Source organism: Onychomys torridus, chromosome 7 (genome assembly GCF_903995425.1).
Source record: "Onychomys torridus chromosome 7, mOncTor1.1, whole genome shotgun sequence".
NCBI classification, from domain to species: domain Eukaryota; kingdom Metazoa; phylum Chordata; class Mammalia; order Rodentia; family Cricetidae; genus Onychomys; species Onychomys torridus.
Window position 1 is genome coordinate 98,362,877 of NC_050449.1, and position 22,025 is coordinate 98,384,901.

Here is a 22,025-nt window from a genome sequence, read left to right on the forward strand (position 1 = left end):
GTGGAATAATCCTTCTGTACACTGTGAATATGTATTACTCTCACTGGTTAATGAAAAGCTGGCAGGCAGGTAACCAAGCAGGGAGTAAAGGTGGCACAGCTAGAGACATAAGACTCTAGGAAGGAGAAGGCGGAGTCAGAGGAGACAGCCAGCCACCAAGCAATCAGGACACGTAGAAAATGAGGTAACAAGTCAGGAGTCATGTGGCAAAACATAAATAGAAATATGAGTTAAATAGTTAGCTAGTAACAAGCCTGGGCTATTGGCCAAGCATTTATATATAATATTAAGTCTCTCTGTGGTAATTTGGAAGAAGCTGCCAGAATGGGAAGTGGGCAGTCACAACAAGACAACTTCTAACTACAAGGAAAAGGCTGGTTCACCTCACAATGGCCTGCCCTTAAGACAGCTAATGTATTTCAATCTATACATGCTTCCCATTCATCACAGACTATTAAAAACATATATGCTCAGGAAAAAAATTTATAAAATTCATTTCACTCCTCTGTCAAGAACATTCTAGACATATGAGGAAGGGTCTCCTTCACTATGTTGCCCACGATACCCTGGGACTTGCTATCCTCCTACCTCTACTACCCAGACAGCATAGCTGGTGTTAGTGGTGTGCATTCCCAAACCCAGTTGCTATAATTGTCTAAAGAGGACAACAAAAGACAACAATGACTACTGATACAGCTTAAGACCACTTCCAATTGTGCTAAAGCTTTAACAGCCTATACATCATAACATTTGCCATTAACACAAAAAGCATACAGAAACAAGAAAAAGTGTTGTTAACATAGTTTTGACATCACGTATTTCTTGAACAACTATTGTTAGTCAAAATATTTTCAACTGAAAAGCAACAGGAATCCTTACTGAACTAGAAAATCATCAACTATTTCTTATCTGCGAGACTGACTGTACACGCCTGTAATCCCAGCTACCTGGAAAGCTGACACACCAGCACAGCTGAGCCCAGCAGGGCAAGCCTGAGGAAAACAGGAAGGCCTCCAGCTCAAACCAGAACAAAAGAAAATTACTACATCTAAATAATTATTATCTGATTCATTTTGATTCACTTTAATTTCCAAAGTAAAACCAAACCCAACTGATACAATTAACCAAGAGATTAAAACTTTTAAAAATAGAAGTTTACTTACCACGGTGATACTGACAGCATCATCAAACTGATGCATTAAAATACTGATGACTGCAGAGGCCAGAAGCAGCATAATAAGGGGATTTTTAAACTGGAAGTCAAAACAAACAACTCAGCATGCTTATATAAAGGACAATTCCGCTTTATCTCAATAAAGACTTTTCCAAAAAAGGACATCATTATGAAATTATAAGAGTCTATATGTGGTTTATTTTCAAGCAACAAAAAAGTAGTGTCATGCTTAAAAGCTATGTAACAGTTGCTTTTTAGAAAAATAAAATTAAATATCAATATTTACAATAAAAAATTTGCTAACCTGGGTGTTGGTGGCATATACCTTTAATCTAGCACTCAAGAGGCAGAGGCTGAGGCAGGCAGATCTGTAAGTTGGAGGCCAGCCTGGTCTACAGAACAAGTTCCAAGGCAGCCGGGGCTATGCGGAGAAACCCTGTCTCCAAAAACAACAACAAAATTGCTAATTCTTTATAGTATGTATATACCTGTATCAGTATATTAACTTTTTATTGGTTTTTTTTTTTTTTTTTTATGTAGTTCAGACTCACTTCAAATTCATGGTCCTCTTGCCTAAGCCTCCCAGTATTGAAATTATGATAATGAATTACCACACCTGGCTTGCAGTAGTATATTAATTTAACAAAAAAGCCTGAATTTCTGAAACTAGGAAAAGAAATGGCTTTTAACCTAAATATTGAGGCTAAAGACGGATAGCAAATAAAACTACAGCTGCCATACAGCGTATGGTTGAATATATAACTACCATACAGTGTATAGTTGAATAAAGGTAATTGGCTTTGATTCCAGCTGTCACCTGTGTGGTAACTTAAATAATTTTAAGCGCCATAATCTTCCAATGGAACCTTAGAGGAATGAATCTGTAGTAGCTAAGGATGAGACTAAAGGACTAGGTAACCCAGAGAACCCTGTTAATGTCAGCTGCTAACCACCACACGTTGGTGGCAGAACCTTTGCCACCCCTAAGAAAAGCTCTGCCATGGTTCTAATTAAGATACCACTTCACAAGGAGAGTACCAGACAGGTGTTTACAGAACAACAAACTCAATATTCTCCGAAAGAAGAACCATTCAATATTATATGACTAATAATTGATACTTGATGTTAACTGTTACTTATGTTTAATTATATCCCAGGCACTTTTTAACTCTTACAGAAATCCTAAGAGTCGGGCACTCTGGCTTGGATAGCAGGATCAAGAAAGAGAACAATTCAAGCACATTGCCAAAAGCATGATAGGTTCAAACGAACTATGTTAGGGCTTTCTTAAAGTGGGGTGCAAATGTGAAGTTACAGCTACCAACAGCAGTTCTCTATGAAAAAGACACATCCTATCACCCTTAAAGCTTTGGTTTGGCTACTGCGCACAACCACGTGTACAAAGCTTATCTCATTAGCTGATGATGCCATTTAAACAAATTAAATACAAACTTCCTTCTTAATGCCTTCACAAAAGTTTTCTCTACTCAAGTGTTTCTTTGTTTAGCACACCAAACTTTACTAGTTAAAACTAGCCACAGAATGATTCAACTTTTTACCCTAATGTAATTGTTACCAAATTTTTAAAGCTATAGTAAGCCTTTGCTAAAAATTAAAATAAAGGTAATTATGAATGGCCATATCTACTCTGAGCTTACTATTTCCTGAGGTCATCACCAATAGAGGCAAAGGGAAATCACAGAATTGATAAGAAAGATATAACTTATACCCTGGTAGTTAGGATTTAATTACGCATTTAATAATTTTCTAAGCTGGCCAAGATTCCCTGCAAATACATCATCCATAACTAGGAAGACTAAGGTCAGCATCCACAAAGAGCCTACTGTCTAGTGTTTGCTGACAACCCAGCAATACTGAAAATGCTGCCCTGTAAGTTACACTCACTTTTCATCAGTCTTTTGCCAATATCAAAGGAAGAGTCAGAACTATAGAAATTCCAACTTTACATGTAAATTTTTAGGGGAAAAGAACATTGTTAGGCAGTGGTGGCGCATGCCTTTAATCCCAGCACTTGGGAGGCAGAGGCAGGCAGATCTTTCTGAGTTCGAGGCCAGCCTGGTCTAGAGAGCGAGATCCAGGAAAGGCACAAAGCTACACAGAAAAAACAAAACAAAAAAAAAATTGTTGGGTTGGGGATTTAGCTCAGTGGTAGAGCACTTGCCTAGGCAAGCGCAAAGGCCCTGGGTTTGGTCCTCAGCTCCGGCAAAAAAAAAAAAAAAAAGTTGTATATTGTACAAAGTGATTTCCTTTCTCTGTAGGTAAATCTCAGGAAATTCACAACTATAAAAGTCAATGTAAGTTACACAGCAGAGATGGAGGAAAAGTGTCTCACCTGAGAAATATACTTCTTCCATAGCGGTTCATCTTCACTAATATCAAACTCATTCCAGCCATGGAAGGCTCGCCTGTGACTAACTTCAGATTTGTTTAAGCCATTCTGAAGATCAGCCTATTAAATTTTACATTAAAAGTTATTTAAAATGTTAGCAGACAGTAAACAAAACACAAAAGAATACATAGTATATGACCACATTAAAAGAAGCTTTTTTTTAATGTATATGAATAGTCTGCCTCTTTTATGTAACACATGCTTACATTGCCTGTAGAGGCCAGAAGAGGGCACTGGATCCCCTGAACTGGAGTCACAAACATAGGGAGTCACTAAGTGGGGGTACTGGGAACTGAACCTGGGTCCTCTGCAAAAACAGGAAGTATGTGACCTTAACCATTGAGCCATCTCTCCAGCCCCTACTAATCACAGAACGTCTCCCAGAGGTTTTATATGGGACCCGCAGCCATAATATTCAGACAAGATTAACTATAAAGGGACATGGAAAAGCTTTCTGGAACAATAAAAATGTTCTGTATTTTAGCAGGCATGGTGGCTCACACAATACTGTTACAATACTCAGGAGGCTAGGGCAGGAGAATTATCTTACGTTGGCGGACAACCTGAGATAACACCATGAGTTCTAGTCGACCAGTATGAGCTACAGGGTAAGATCGTTTTATTAGTGGTGGTCACTTTGTCAAAATATACACTTAAAACTAGCGTAAAGGTGAACTTACTTTTATTTTGATAACTGCCTCTTAAATACTTATTTATATCCACAAACTAGTGCTATGTTCAGACTTGATCTTCTCTTTGCCACAAGCAGCAGTAAATGAAGACTTTCATGGCTAGTCACAGTCTTGAAACTAAGTGACTTCTGAGTGCCTAGCATTAAACAGGACACCCAAAATCACCCCTTAGGGGAAGGGCAGGACATAAGAGCCAGTCGAGGAGAGGAGGGCCCAGAAACACCATCTTACAGGCATGACAGATACTGTCTTAGAAACAGGCCGTGGCCACGGCCCTCATAAGGGCACAACAGCCACAGCTACCTGCACAGGCCCTGTGCAGCACCCAGTCCGTAAATACGCAGTCACGGATCAGGGTGGGGATTCATGGAGCGCCACCCTGCCCAGGGAGCTAACGGCAGTCAGGAGTTGACGGACAAGTCACTGTTGTCAGTGATGCTGCCACTGGTGAGTTATTATCCATGCCCCTGCATAGCAACACTCGGGCCCAACTAGTCCTAGATAAACCACATGAGCCACAGAGAAAAACAAAGGCATAGAAGGGGGGTGGTTATTTGGCCAAAGAAGACTGAGATTGATGAGTAAGAGAAGGTAGAGGGTGAGTGTAACCAGAATACGTTATACCCAGGCATGAAATTATAAAGATTAACTTTTTTAAAGTACACTGATATTTATATAAATACTATCTCAATAAGCAACAAGATAGTGGGTTTTTTCTATGAAGAAAAGGAATAATAAAAGGAAACCATAATTCATATGTATTTTAATTGGTTTTTTTTTCTCTAAAATTAGTGTCTCCAAAAGCATATTCAGGGGGCTACAAATGCCCTTCCTGTTCTCTGAGTTTATTAGACCACCGACATCTTTCTTTTTTTTGCTCCTAGATTATGTTATTATATCAGAATGAAAATTTGGGTGTCTTAAAATACTCAAAACAACACAGTTAACAATTTTTTCTTGGGACATGGCAATATCATCTAAGTCCTTCGATTACTATCATGATTTTAACAATCATAAAAAATGAAATTATAACATCTCAGAAATGGCTAATTCCCCTCACTAGCAAAGCTGGCAAGAGTTCAGTAATCAAGTTTTCTAAAACTTAAATATATTTAAAATGAGTTGTTTTAGAACTAAGTATAAATATACCAAAATAAAAATCCCTCAAAAATGGATACCAGTGTTTTTGAAACAACAACTAAAATGGCTGAATAAAAATCTCTTTTCACGTTCAACCACACAGTACTTTTGAAAATTAGGAAGAGTAAAATTGCATAATTAATACTTATTTGCAAACCCACACTTGTACTTAGCTTTCACTTTACCTTAAAAAAAAATCTATTTAAATTTTTTTTTAAAAGGGGGCTTAGAGACTTAGCTCAGTGGTAGAGCACTTGCCTAGCAAGCTCAAGGCCCTGGGTTCGGTTCTCAGTAAAAACCTTTAATCTCAGCAGTGGGGAGGCAGAGGCAATCAGATCTCTGTGAGTTCGAGGCCAGCCTGGTCTACAAAGTGAATTTCAGGACAGCCAGGGTTACACAGAGAAACCCTGTCTTGGGAAAACAAACAAACAAAAAAATCCTAACACCACTTATGTAACTAGTTAAATTAATTCCTTTCCCACTGATTAGCAGGGCAAACAGATGCTGGCCATACTACTCTTCCTGAGCTGTATTGCCCAGCCACCACACACAGCTATTTAAACACAGTTGCTCCATTACTCTAGCCTCATATCCTGTCAGGTCGTCATGTAACTGGGGGCTATTCTGCTAGACAGCACATACCAGTACTTCTATCAGTGAAGAAAATGCAATAGGTCAGCACTGACTTCATCTAAACGGCTGCTTTACACCTCCTGCCTCCTCCTCACCAACCACTTACTTGGAGAATGCCTGCAACCTCACTGACTGGTAATTCACTTGCTTTCCTTGATGTCAATACAGGGATCATTGTCTCATTTTCACCATTAGGTATTTTTTGAAAACGTGCAACCTAGGAATAAAAACAAAGGAAAGTTACTTGAATACAGTCCAGAATATAAATGAAAATCCTAATATCCACAGCAACTTATTTCCACTTAGGAAAGTATACTCAGATTAATAATGAGTATCTAAGACAACCTGATACTAACATTTTCTTGAAAGCAAATTTTAAAACCTTGGATACCTGTTAACACAAGGTATAATACAAAATCTTCACATTACATATTTTAAAGATATTACTTCTCCATCCACATAGGATCAAAAAATAAAACAGATGTCTTTCCTGTCAGATTCTGATGACTATGCACACTCATAATCCTGTAAACTCATTACGTTTAATTCGAGGAACAAGAGCTGCTAAGCTTTCCCCACTTTAAATGCCCCCTGCTCACTTCTCTTTCAGGACACCTGGCTACCCTTCCACACACCTCAACAGCACGCTAGACTTTAAGTCTTCCTCGAACCAGGAGAAAACTGAGACGCTCAAGAGACCAGATAAGCAGAGGCAGCACAGGTTAGCTAGTGGGTCAGGAACACAGAGTAAGTCACAGAAACGGCAGCAATGATGAAGGATGCAATTTTATATATTCCAAATACCAACAGTGCTCCTCCCAATTCTAGAAACAAATATCCAGTTCAGATTTGCTTTGGTCCTAAACGGAGATCCTTACAGATACAGACTGGAAGGAGGGAGAGGGGAACTACAGGCGCCTCACTACTTAAACTGAGAAAAGCCTCCATTGCCAAACAGCCGAGCCACCTGGTGTAATAACACTGAAACCAAAACACCTCTGTTCCTGCTAAGACATGGGTTTCTAAGCTGAAATTATCAGTATTTTCAGGACAAAATTATTTCCTAAAATTTTAAGTAACTATTCTTTAAAACAACAAATGAGATCAAAAAATAATGGACAATTCTATTACTACGAGTGTTTATACACTGCACTACTATGTGTGTATAAAATCCTTTTGATTAAATACAAATAAACCCAAAGAGCAAGTAAATAGCTAAGAGAGGGAAAAATATTCCATCATCATGATCATACTTCTAGAGAGGAATACGTATTTCCTAACCTCACCCATTAAAAAGGAATTACTGAATGTTTAAATAACTTAAAGCAAATAGCAGCAATATTTTTCATTGCTAATATAGAAATGTTAGTAACAAAATTCTGAGGAAATTGTAGATTGACTTACTCTTATGAAAAGCCTCGAAAGTATTTTGTAACATATTTTCATAAAACTAAAAAACTTAAAGAGACTAAATTTGAGAATTTCCTAGAACCACTGAAATGCCCTACTTTCCATTTCATGAAACAAACTAACACAGGCCTTGACTGAACCACCTCAAGGTAAATATGGAGAAAATGTAATGAGAACCTATCATACTTTACCTTGTAAGAGCACAACAAAACTTTTAAAGATCAATTGTATTTAACGTAACAGTGAGATTACTATTTAGTAATAATTTTAATTTATTAATTTATGTTAAATTAATTAAACGCAACAGTGAGATTAATTTCTAAAATTCTTGAACCTCAGTTTATTTGTATATAAAATAGAAATAGGAGTTGATTATAGACGCTGAGTTCAACTACTGTAACATGTGATCCACCAGCAACAAGAAACCATACAAGAGCAGGCTGGAGAAATAGCTTCGTGCATTGCTTGCTTATAAGCTTAAGGACCTGAGTTCAGTCCCTACACCCCACAGAAAAGCTGGGTGAAGCAGTGCCCACTCAGACTCCAAACCAGGGAGGTGGAAAGGCGAGTTCCTCGAGCCAGTCACCCTAGTCTAACTGGTGAGTTCCAGACCAGTGAGGCACCCTGCCTCAAAAGCCAAAGTAGATTGACTGTACCCAAGGCTGGTCTGTCTTCCAAACACATGCACCCACACACATGAATGCACACACAAAGAAAGCACATCAACTATTCAATTAGTATATGTATTCATCCACTTGTATCATCAGTTCATGCATGTCTATACAGAACATAATTTTCAAAATAAGTCAAACTTACAATAATGTTCCAATTAAAATATATATTCTATCATTACGCTACTGACTGGAAGTATAGCTCAGTGGTAGAGTATGCTATATGCTTAACATGCTTAAGACTCTGGGATAGGCCTCCAAGAGGAAAAAAACAAAGTTATTGAAAATTGCTAACTAACATTCAATACACAGTATAAGAACCTTATTCAAAATTTTCAAGTAATTTTTTGGCAAATGGTACCTATAAAGGGTCTACATTTTTATAAGCACACTTATACAAAACCCTTCGAGGGCATTTCAGTGGCCCAAAAGAGCTGAAAATCTCAAGAAGTAAGACTTCACTTAATAAAGGATGAGACAGTAAGGGGGTGTGATGACAACTCTCTAAGGCTGTTTTGAGACTCTCTAATTGTACCCACATCTACTGTCTCAAGTGTGTTCTCAAGTGAAGGAGAACTAAGCAACTAGGAAGCAAACCATCCAATCCCTGCCCCAAATGCTGGATGGAGTTGACTGCCATCACCCCAGCTAGTACTCAGTGAGGCAAAGAGCAACAGACGCTTATCGGGAAACAAGGAGACATTGAGCAACAAGGTATGAGGGAGCTCCATGAAGGAACAAAGGCTGCCCATTTGAGGGAACTGTCTCCAGAAACCTTACCCTAACTGCTGAACAGAGGCACCACCAAGACAGAAACAGAACATAAAACAGATGCCACCGCAAAGAAGGGACCACTTGGAGAAATCCACTGAGGACCATAAGAGGCAGCATCCTGAATGCAGACGTGCTCATACTGTTGTAGAGATAGAGAAGACAGCCTTGAGTTTCTTAAGAATGACTCATGTTAGGAAGAACTGAGAGAGCTTCATGCTTGTTTTACAACACAGCAAGGCATGTGAACTGTGTGCCTCAGACAGTCGCTAACTGTCCTTTGGTGATCTGAGTGCCTGTTTCTCTCTTGGGCAAGCCTATCAAATTTCAGGTGCAGTCACAGTAATTTCTACGCAGGCCCCATCTTCCTACTCCAAGAGAATGCTGCTTTCTCTGTTTAAAAAAAAAATGCCAAAAATAAATCTTAAAGACAGTCTCTTACAACCCAAAACCTACTCTCAGTGTATGCTTACTCCATCTGTTTTCAATTCCACACTTTCCACACTCATTCTGAAGACCCAGGTATAAAAGTAGAAATGCTCACCCTGCTTTTGGGATCAAGAATAGGGTGATGGGAAGAACAACCTGATCTGGAAAGTAAGCAGCCGTCAAGGAGTAGATGCATAAGGTTCTGACAAAATCTGTACATACTTGTGCTTTTATATCACCATACACACCTGTTTAATGGTTCCACTCTCTTTATTTCATTGACAGAAATACTGAGTAATCAGCCTCAGGTACAAGTACATTCCAGTATTTACAAGATTTTGCATGATAAGAAACTGGGAAAGGGTAGATAAGACATAGAGGCATAAAATATATTTGAGCTGGAAGCTAATCTCCATGTGCACAAGGTTATTTTGTGAGTCTGAACATTCAATCAGCTGCTTATCCATGCATGGATGCATATTGTTAACATTCCTGGGAAATCCTAGTTTCAGCCTAGTCTAAGGGGCAGATTGTGTGTGACTATGTGTGTGTGAGTGTGTGTGTGTGTGTGTGTGTGTGTGTGAGAGAGAGAGAGGGGGGGTGTCTCTCTACAAGGCTAGCTGGAACTCAAGAGATCCTCCTGCCTCTGCCTCCCAAATGCTGGGATTAAAAGCACTGACACTCCACCCCACACAAAGCAGATCTTAAAAGATACAGTAGTATATTGGTAATGCTGACTTTGTCTACATAAAGAAAGGACAAAAACTAACCATACCGGTGAAAATTATCTCATTATCCCATATATTAACACAAACTGAGTCTAGGACACACAGTTTAATACCTTATGACCTTGCAGTCAGTCCAGGAACTTTCTGGAAAACATCTGTCTTTATCTGAGAAATTGTATTTTCAGTTTATAAGTTTGTTCTTCTGAGCATTTGCCTTACTTCACCCCCAAAAACTTGGTAGGTAGACACATTCAAAATTACATTCTAACATACTTACTGCATTTTGAAAAATTACAAAATATAAAAAGATCAAGTTCAAGCCAGGAAGTGCTGTGGTGCACGCCTTTAGTCCCAGCATTTGGAATGCACAAGCAGGCAAATCTCTGAGTTCAAGGCCAGTCTGGTCTACAAAGTGAGTTCCAGAATAGCTAAGCAAAGAAAATCTGTCTCGCAAAAATAAATAAATAAATAAATAAATAAATAAATAAATAAATAAATAAATAAATGTAAATGAATGGATGGATGGATGGATAAATAAATAAATGGGTGAATGAATGAATGAATTGCATCTTAAGAGGTATTGTGACTGCTACACTCTGTTTAAAGAAGTCACTGTCTTATGACCTCAACTGTCAAGCATGTTTATCTCCTATTTAGTCTTAAATGTATCCTAATGGCTGGAAAGTAGCTCAGTGGTAGAGCCTGCCTTGCAGCTGAGACTCTGGTTTTAACTCCAGTGAGGTGTGGGGAGGGCACCTGAGCTTCAATTTAAATTTCCTCCTCAGAGCCTTCCACTTTTTAAACTACTACACTTTGGACCACTAACTCATGCAACAAACAAGCTTTTTGCAAACAAAAGCCTACAGGCACAACCACTCCTTCCATGATCTATATCCTACAGAGGAAATTAACTCAAGAGAAGAGTCAAGTAAAACACAAACACACACAAGCACACATATCAAAAACTGCAGAACCTTTCAAATATTTAGAGTGTATAAATAATGTCAGTCTTATATGCATTACATAATTTGTTCAGAGTTCCACTGAAGCCAGAATTTCATTTTACAAAGAGTACAAGATTTAATTTCCTTTTTTTTTTTTTTTTTTAATGGTAAGCACTGCTACATACCAGTTTCTAATCTGACACATCAGAATTGTACAGAAGCTGCTATGGACTGAACTGTGCCCCTAAGACTCACATTGAAGTCCCAACCCCTTAAAGTGAAGAAATTTAGAGTCCCTTTAGGAAGTTGAATGGGTTCTGAGAATAATGTCTTCAAGGTAGGTTTACTGTCTGACAAAGGGAGACAGGAAAGCCTCTCCCTTCCCCGCTATGTGAAGAGATGAGCAGAGGAAGCCCTCTCCTGGAACTACATTATGCACCACCTCCAGGCAGGGTTCCTCACATCCTCCAGAACCTAGAGAAATAAATGTCTGCTGTTTAAGCCTATGAGGTCTGCCATACTCTACTACATCCATAGAAATGAGCTAAAATCTGGGCCTTTTATAGTTTTTGTAAACATAACTATGCAGTCACCATCTCCAAGGAGCATAAACAATTAGGTCTTAAGTGGAGCCAAAACATATTTATTTATAAAATTCTCCATGTTGAGTCTAACATGCAGTCAAAGTTAATAATCACTGACTTCACAGGGCAGAAACACAGTTCCATTTTATGCATGTGAAGAAGGCGTATCATAGACAAAAGAATAGAAACATGAGCACAGGTCCAAACAAGAACTGAAGTTCACACTGTCTCCAGAAACCAAGCAGACTTACTCAAGTTCAAAAGTACCTGCTTTACTGGCTGGGGATATAGCTTCGTTGGCAGGAAACCTCGGATTCACTCTCTAGAACCACATGCTGGTACACACTTGGAATAGTGGCACTCCTGAGATAGAAGTAAGAAGCCATCCTCAACTTCAGAGAAAGTTTGAGGACAGCCTAGGCTACATGAGATCCCAACTTTAAAAAAAAAAAAAAAAAAACTGCTTGTTGATTAAAGTCCAAAGTGTAGGACATAAATAAATTGATCTAGAAGTAACAGAGCTTACATATATGAACACAATCCAGGTAGAATTTGTACTTTTGAGGGTTAAGTGCAAGCAATATATACAGAAAGGACCATACATTATCATTAAAAGTGGTAAAATTTTGGTCCCCAAAATATCCAAACAATTCCCAAACCCCACCCCCACAAACACTTTTCACTAATGTTCTGGTTGAGGAGGCAGTCACTCATGCCCACACTGTACCACATTCCACTGCACAAGATAACAGCATGGTATACCAAGTGTCAAACCAAACACCTTCAGAGCTGAAGACAGGACACCACAGCAGGCTCCCCCAACTTTAGATACAGGGGCTCTGGCTTCAAAAGAAAGCTAAATTTTAGCAAGGAGTTTTACAGCTTTAAGAGATAAGGAAATGAGAATCCTTCAGTCCATTGTTCTCACTGCTTACTAGTAAGCAACAGCAGGATTTACAAAGCCCAAGTCACTGTACTGAGTCCTCAGCACTTCTGAACCAGCAGATCTGAGGAAGACCCAGAAGATGCATTCCTAACAAGGTGTAGGTACTAGTGACGCTTCTGTCCCAGGGACTGTACCTGAGAACCACCACTACAGTCAGGGTCAGACCACATCAAGTTCAAGTCATAATTCCATGTCTGTTTTCCCAGCTGGGTGACCAGGAACAACTTGTTTCTCTTCCGAGTTCCTTCCCTCAGGGAAAAATACCTATTTTAGTTTCAACAGGAATAAAATTCAAACTGTTTGTGGAAGGTGTATATCAGAGTATATGAGAAGTATTCAAATTCCAGGGAACACTAATACATATGCCTCATCCCATTCTAGATCTTCAGAAGGGTTTAACCGTGTTTTTGACACCTTGGTATCTTTTGAAGTTTTTTTTTTTCTTATTTATTTTCTATTTTTACATCCCAATTGCAGTTTCCCCTCCCTCCTCTCCTCTCAGTCCCTCCTCCCACCTCCCTTTTGCACCCTCCCCACCCCCCAAATCATCTCCTGCTCCATTTCTATTTGGAAAAGGGCAGGCCTCCCATGGATAGCAAGAAAACAAGGCGTTATCAAGTTGCAGTAATAAGCACTTCCCCTTTTATTAAGGCTGGGTAAGGCAACCCAATATAAGGAATAGAGTCCCAAAAGGCAACAAAAGAGTCAAAGACAGTCCCTCCATGCTCCCAAGCTATACAACTGTCACATATATGCAGAGCCTAGACCAGTCCCATGTAGGCTCCCTGGTTGTCAATTAAGTCTGTGAGTTCCTATGAGCCCAGGTTAGTTGATTATGTTGGGTGGTTTTTTGTTTTCTCTTTATTTCTTTTTGTTTTTCTGTGTGGTGTCCTTGACCCCTCTGGCTCCTACAATCCTTCCTCCCTTTCTGCAGCAGGATTCCCTCTCTGATGTCAACTGAACTGGGCACCAGTCTTTGAGTAGAGCAGAATACTGTTAGGCATCATTACAATGACCTATTTTCCTCCAGTCGTGTCTGGTTCTACCCTAGGTCTCTGGGTCAGACAGCTTCTAGGTCCTGGCGCTCCAGGCAGTGTCAGTGGTAGGGATACTTTCATGGCATGGGTCTCAGGCTGGACCATTCCCACAACCTCTGTACCAGCCTTACCCCAGCACATCCCATATGTAGGACAGACTATAGGCCAAAGGTTGTATGGGAGCAATTCAGGGTGAGGTGAAAACCTAGTTCAAGGGAAACTCCCAGAAATCTACAGGGTGACCCCAGCTGAGACTCCAAGCAATACAGGATACACAGCCTGAACCAGCCATCTCCTGTGACCAGGCAAGACTTCCAGTGGAGCAACTGGGACACCAACCCAGCCACACAACCTTGAAAAGTTCTTCGTAACACCAAAACTACTAACAAGGGGGAAAATCAGTAGGCTTTTCTGTCTTAATAGGCAATTACACAGCAAACAGAAAGGGAATGTTATCCTGAAACTGACCTGCACCTTTTATCTTCCACTGGAAGCACAAACGATGAAAACGGATCTGAAAAATACCCTCCCTCCGTCACCTGTGAACTGCAGATGTTTTCTACAAAGAACAGGCAAAGCTATGAATTCCACTGAAAGGGCTGAGATAAAGGTTTGTAGCCACCAAACACTATTTTACTGGCAGCTGTGCAAACAGAAAGTCAAGTCTCATCTGACTGAGGTTCTTCAAGGATTACACCCTAGCACAGGACTAATAGTGGTCAACAAGTATCTCAGAATGGCCAAGTCTCCATGAGGAAATGCTAGCATGGCATGGCAAAGGCCATGTGAATACATTCTTATGAAATAATGCATGGGTGAAGGAGGCAAAGGTCACACCTCTGTGTCTAGAAACTGGCAGATATCAAAATATTCACGACCATCCACAAATGTTTCTATAATATTCAAGCTGACAGATGGCCTGCCAACTGTACTTGACGAAATTACCAACATAAAAATTCTGTCTTACAATCTAAAGGGCAGGATGGAATATGTTGATTCTCAAACTAGATCTAGATCAATGCTTAACTTTGGCTGCGCATTAAAAATCAGAAGGGAAGTTTATTGTTATTTTTCTTTTCTATGGTCAGAAATCCAGACAAACAGGATCAGAATCCACATGTCATCCTGATGATGACTGGGTTCCAGAAATGAGTCCTTCCTTATTCTCTCCAATTTATAAGAAGTACTGGAGCTACAGAAACAAACTAAACTTTCCAAAGAACAAGGTCAGCAAAGTACAGGTTGTGGGAAATTCTACAGAATAAACATGTTGTCAACAAAGAAACTGCAAGGCAAAGAAAAAAGAAACAGTTTCAAACTGTAAAGTATTTAAAAGATATGTCAACCAAAGGGATTGGGGAGTGGGAGACTCAACCTTAAACCAGGCTCTGAAATAATACCTAAAGTACTTTTACCTTGCAGATCTTCACTTTTTTTGTTCAAAACAAGCAGTTTTTATAGTTTAGATTTTCATGATTTAGATTTTTCTCACTGATTCAGGTAATGCATTCTGAAGGGAAGGAAACACCAGTAAAGAAACGGTGTGTCCTGCTCAGCACATAGAACAGGCACAAGATGCTTTCTCTGAGGGAACCGAGGGGAGGAGCCAGCACCAGCATGCTATGATCAAAGTTAGACAACAGTTTTTTACTCATGTAGACAGAAAAGGTTACAGTTGCACAGTAAGGGCAGATTCAGACAAAAAAGAGCCTCTAAAGAGGTCATAGTATGTTTAAAAAATATATGCAGGCTTGGGAGAAAAAAAATTATATATATATATAATACATACATACAGTGTTAGATTTAAAAATATAGTTTTAAAATAAAGTCCTTAAAAAAGAAAGAGTAATCAATATAATAAGCCACATAAAGACGGAAAATACACAGACTGTATGTTACTGTGTTGTCTAACTTTTGATGGCTAATGAACAAATGAGAACTGCTGAGAGACATTTGATTATGAAAGCTGATAAATTAAACCAACCTATGTATTTTAAAAATGTCTTCACTTCAAAATTTAAGTCAAAAGATATGTTACTTTGGGAAAGAGGTTCTGCTTTTTATTTCCACAGGAAATGAGAGGCTGTGGATTCATTCTGTGTTAAGAAAAATCAGATTTGATCAAGGAAGACCCCTGAAAAATCTCCAATGGGAGGAATTGGCCAGATGATCTAATGTCTCAGAGTGCCTCTGCTGCAGTTTCCTCTGAGTTCTGCATCCAGAAAAGCTTCAAGGTTGCTGGCTGAGATGATCCAGCCTAACAGAATTCTCCAGGAATTGACCATAATCCTAAATTTTCTCAGAGTCCCCCAAAGATTAACAGTGCCCTCAATCAGCAGAAAGTAGTCTAGAGAACTATGTTCACATTCCCAAAAATAAATAATGAATAAATAATGGTCAGGAAAAAAGCTAAACAAAGGAGATCAGATTCAGGCATCTTGTTCTGAAAAGAAAAAAGGGGGGATATAGAAATGACAGAATAAAAGGGCAGATTATTAAATCTACTTTAATCCAAAACACAACTATTAATCTTACATATTTTACATTGGTATAGATTTTGGTTTATTGATACAATTTAAAGTTAATTTTGTTATACTGGATGTATATTTCTACTCTTGTTAAGGATATTGTGCTATGTAGCTCATTTTAAAACATAATGTATAATTAAGAAATACAGATTATAGTCATCTATAATAGTCAAACTTATAGTCATGTTAGGTATGTTTTCAATGTCATACAAAGATATATTTAGATAGATGGTCTTCAAACACTTCAAAGACCTACATAATATGGCATTTAATATATTTATCTAAGGCTTTTCTTGATAGTGAGACTCATCTGCTCCTGGCAGCACCAATCTACTTCAGAAAAGATGTTCGGCATCAAAGAAACTCCATATGGAGTTTGTTTTCTTTATGGTAAAAGCTAGCCATGTGGGCAAAGAAACTGCCCTTGTCTCAATTGCTGACAAATGTTGTCCAAACTGGATGAACAGGACACAAGGAAGGTGACTGCTAAACTTTGCCAAGACAAGGTAGGACAGTCATTCAAAATTCCTGCTTCAGAGAAAAGTCTGTTGGATATATTAGGCCTGTAGTCCAGAGTTGAATGTCCCAATATTACAGGGGAACTTTGAGTGACTGCCAGGCAGCAAGATGTCCCTGTCATTAGGTAACAGTTCATCTTTCTGAGATCTTTGACAGAGTTAAAGACTAGATAGTCATAGTTATAATTTTTCTTAGTTATGATCAAAGGTAAATTAGATATAAAACTTTAAACTCATCAAGATAAGATAGATAACAAAGTATTTTCTCTAATTTTGCCAAATACAAATAGACTGGATATTGTAACTATAATTCCTAGTAACTATTTTTATTGTATATAATCTTACTGTGTTAAAGTTAAAACCTTCCTTTTTAATTAGACAAAAAGGAAAAAATGCTGTTAGATAATCTTTCTGTATGTTGTGAATATGTATTACTGTCATTGGTTAAGAAAGAAGTTGATTGGCCTATAGAAAGGCAAAGTAAGGCTAGGCAGGAAAACCAAACTGAAAATGCTGGAGGGAAGAAGGGCGGGGTCAGAGAGATGCCAGCCAGATGGAAAACGAGACATACAAAATGGGATAGAGGTAAAGGTCACGAACCTCGGGGCAACACACAGATTAATAGAAATGGGTTAAGTTATGAGCTAGTTAATAATAAGCCTGAGCTATTGGCCGAACATTTATAATTAATATAAGCCTCTGTGTGGTAATTTGGGAAGCAGCTACCAGGTATTTGCACATAGGCAGCTGGGACAAAAAACGTCCACTTACAGCTTTCTCTGGAATAGACTGTGTCCCTCTGCCCCTCCAGAATCCCTATGTTGAAACCTTAATTTCCAATGTGACTATTGACAGAACTTCAATGTCACTGTGTTAGAAACGGGGATGTTACAGAGATGATGGTGGCTCTACAAAAAGAGAAATCAGAAGTATGAGCACATAGAACACAAAGCCATGGAAGGCAAAGCAAGAAAGAGAGATCTCACCAGAGGCCAGTGCTGTAACCATGTAACTTTGGACTTCTAGCCTTAAATCTGTAGGAAAGTAATTTTTGTTTAAGCACACAGCAGCTCAGGCATACTAACACAATGTGATTGTCCTGTTAACAGTACCTGGGAGGTTGGGTTTTTTGGCTATCGAATAAGGGGATGTATAATTAATACATCTCATGTACTTAGTTACTCTGAAACTATGTAAAATATCAGGTATTTTATCATACTTTGGTCAATAGATACTTATTTCCAGTAGTACTATTATAAATTGTTCTGTTTATACAAATTAACATGAACTCCTCAGGTTTCTTTCCTATTTCTGTGTGTGGCTTTAAACACACATATAGCCCCATTTTATGTCATGAACCTCCTATTATTCTATGGATTATAATATATCACACAATCATTCTATTGCTCAAAATGTCCCAATGGTGGCCCACAGGAAACAGTGAATAGACTGGCTTATAAGTCCCTTTGACCTGTGCTCACCAATTTTTGAGAACTTCCTTATTTTCCAGCACAAGATGTTCCAAGATTACCTTTGTATTTTCTTAGCCACAGCACTGAACTTAAGCATTTCTCAAGCAAGCTTTGGCTCCTTTTATTGAAAAGTAATATTCAGAGATGTTATAGATTCTAGGGCACTGCTATAGAGTATTAAGAATTTTATTTTACACACACACATACACACACACACACACACACACACACACACACCATCTTTGTTAATCTTGAATATATGAAAACATAACTTACTTCTAAGTGTAAAAACTACTCAAAAACAGAAATGTTGTACCCCCACCTCCATTCTTTCCAACTCTACCAATCTGTTTCTAACACATCCTTTCTCTGTTTCCTTCTGCACAGATAAGGTACATGAATTTCTTCCTCTTTGATTAAGGGTAACACTGAACATAAGTACCTTCTTTTTACTTAATAGTATATATCCAGCATCACTCAACTATTCAGAAAGCTCCCTTATTCTTACTACTTCAAGTTTTTTAAATAACCATAGTTTTATCAACAACTGAAACTAGGAACCATAAAACATGCATTTTATTTTGAAGGTCTGAATTCAAGAAATTTCCTGGATGGAAGACAAAAGACGAAGGGTGAATGCCCTCTGTGGAGTCTATTGAATAGGGGCAAATTCTCTACATGGGACACACATACCAGCAAATGTCTGGGGTCCGAGGACAACTTACCGCCCTCAGTTCTCTCCTACCAACATCTGCTCTCCTGTAGCCTTGTCACTGAGGTAGTCTGCTAGACTAACGGAAAGCTAAAACTTGGAATCTCTTTGTACTTTGACTTGTATTTCTTTGAGTGAATCTGAATTATTTCTCTTACATGCAGAGTTGACTTTAGTATTTTACAGGAATTATCTTTTATGTACTTGGAACATGTATCAGCTTTTCAATTGTTAAAGCACTTTACATATTAGGTGTCTTACTCTTTATCTGTAATTTAGTGCAGACCTTTTCTCCTGACAACTCTACTGCTTTTGTTTTACAACACGGAATTTTCATTTTTATTTAATAAAATAGAGCAATCTTCTTTTATATGAGTTCCATATTTTGAGTCATTCTTAAGAATGACAGTATTTTAAGAAAGAACTCTAATACCTAATTCTATTAACTATATGGTACTCAATAATTAAGCATAATTCTATCAACTTTATGGCATTCAGTAATTAAGCACATGATGAAAAAATTGTACAAATTCATTTATGTCTAGAGTACAAGACCAGCCTAGCCAACAGAGCATGACACTTTGCGTCAAAAAACAAACAAATAACAACAAAAGGCTCAACAGGATAATCATATATATACCAGTAGTTCTGCTTCTAGGTATACAGCCAATACAGTTAAAAAGACCCAGATACTTGGGCTCTAAGGTCCATTTCAGCATTTCTCTAATAGCCAAAAAGTGGAAACAGATTGGTGAATAAAGACAATGTGGCACATAACAACATTCCATTCATAAAACAGATGTAAACTTTGATACATAGCATAATAAGAATGAACTCTGGGAGGATACTACACGAACTGAAATAAGCCAAACACAAAAGAAACACGTATAATTCCACTTGTGTTAACTAGGAAACGTATTCGTAGTAACCAGGACAGAACTGAGGAATTAAGAGTTTCTCTTTAGGGTGATTAAAGATAACCACATATTACAACTTTATCTTTCTCCTCTATTCCAGCTTATCTGCCAATTCTTGCTAGTCAGAATGTTAAACATCTTCTTCAAATAAAAAAGGTAAAAACAGTAAAAACTGTTACTGCTAAAATCCCACCAATCTTCCTTTCTATACATCCAGTCCGTTACACAACCAAAGTTTTAAAAATGGTGGCAACATCTTTTTTCTGAAGCCTTCCATCTCTTTAACCCTGGAATTAATGTTGGCAATTTCACTACACTGATATATAGAACTATTCTTTGTTCTCTTTGACAAATACACACACAATGTATTATTTAGCCTATTATGAAATACAGTAGACAAAAAAAAGCAGAATCACTGACCCTTATAAAATTTAGCTCAATTTGCTGTATTACCTCTAAATGTAACAAAAATGCCTACATATTCCCTTCAATAAAAGTCTTTCCTAGTATACTTTAAAGTTTGAACTTTTTTCTTCAACAATGCAATAAGAAATCAACTATACACATTCTACTGGCAGAGTTCATCCATCTGGTACCAAAACTTATGGGATGTAGCAAAAGTAGTATTAAGAGGGAGGTTGATGGCAATAAATACATTTAAAAGAAAAAAGTCTCAAATAACCTTACTTTATACTTCAAGAACAGAAAAAACAGTTGAGAATATAGCTTGGCTGGTGAACTGCTGTCCAGTGTACACAAAACCCAAGGTGAAGCCGGAAAACTACATTCAAGGTCATCCCTACGGAAAACTACATTCAAGGTCATCCCTAAGTACACAGAAAGTTTGAGGCCAGCTGGGTAACAAGAGCCTTTGTGTACAGAACAACAAGAAGAACAAGAGGACAAGGAAAAGAGGAGGAGAAGGGGAGGAAGAAGACAAGGGGTAAAGGAAAGAAGACAAGTGGAAGGGGAACAAGGAGAGAGCCCAAAGTTGGGCACAAAGATTAGAAAAGAAACAATGAAACAAGAATGGATGGAATCAACTAAGAGTCGGCTTTTTAAAAAGATCAAACTGACTGACACACCCTTTACTAGACTAACAAAAAGAGACTAAAAGTCAGAAATGAAAAAGAGCCATTATAACCCTGTAGACACAAATACAATAACTCAGAGTACTACTATCAATAACTGTCCACTAATAAATTGAATAACCCAGAAGAAATGTATAAATTGAAATAGAACAGGGCCCAGAAATAAGTCTGTGCATATACTACAATTGGAACTTCAACAAGGATCCCAAAAATATACAGTAGGAAGGGTGTTAGGAAAACTGCTAATCTGCAGTACAAGAGAATAAATCCATTCCTTATCTTCCACCATACAAATATTACAGAAATGGCATCTCAACCCAAACTTAAGATCTGAAACTGTAAAACTCATAGAAGAAAACAAAGGGAAAATTGTGTCATTGGTCTTAACAATTCATGCGCTTAACATCAAAAACAAAAGTAACAAAAAATAAGCAAGTGGGACTTCATCACACTAAAAAGCAAAATCTGTAAGCACAGAGAAGGAAAAATATTAGGATAGAAAAAGCCTATGATACAGGAGAAAATGTTTGCAAACTGTAGATATGCAACAGGTTAATCTATAAAACAGAAAAAGAATTCTTAGTAAATCAACACGTATCAAACCTAGTTATTCCATTAGAGAATAAGGTAAGCATATAAACAAATATTTCTCCATAGAATATATATGAATGGGCAATAAGCACTTGAATATGCTCAATATCATTATTAGGGCTTTGCCTAAAAACCATAGTGAGATATCTCACACCTATAAAGATTATTACAAAACAATAAAAAAGTACAACGAAAGTGTCAGTGAGCCCTTGAACACTGTTGGTTTTATAGTTTAAATATGAAATGTCTGCCACAGTTCATGTGTTGAATGGTTGGTCCCAACTCTTAGTGTTTTGGAGGAACGTTCTAAAAACTTTAGGACATAGAGCCTAGTTGGAAGGCAGAGAGCACTGAGGGCATGCCTCTGAAAACTGTATCTGATCCCTAATTCCATCCTAGCTCTCTCTGTGCTTCCTGCTGGCAATAAAGTAAACAGCCTCCTCTGCCACATATTACTCCATCATAGTAAATGAAGCAAAAGACATGGACTGAACCCTCTGAAGCCAGGAACCAAAATACATCTTCCTTCCTTTAAGTTATGCTGAGAATCTGTGCATAGCTGTGCAAAAGTAACTAATAGGGTATTATGGTGATATTTTATTTGTGATGAAATGTGATTTTATTTGT

General features: G+C 38.1%; 1 protein-coding gene across 2 annotated transcripts in view; it reads right to left on the reverse strand.

The window, feature by feature from the left end:
• Atp2c1 (ATPase secretory pathway Ca2+ transporting 1) overlaps positions 1 to 22,025 on the reverse strand; it is a 97,107-nt gene that overhangs the window by 56,360 nt on the left and 18,722 nt on the right. For both annotated transcript variants that reach the window (XM_036193516.1, XM_036193515.1), the window contains exons 3-5: positions 6,156 to 6,266; positions 3,528 to 3,644; positions 1,164 to 1,253 (exon numbers count right to left, since the gene is read on the reverse strand). In XM_036193516.1, the coding sequence (XP_036049409.1) occupies positions 1,164 to 1,253; positions 3,528 to 3,644; positions 6,156 to 6,266 (318 nt within the window). The remainder of the gene's footprint in view (positions 1 to 1,163; positions 1,254 to 3,527; positions 3,645 to 6,155; positions 6,267 to 22,025) is intronic.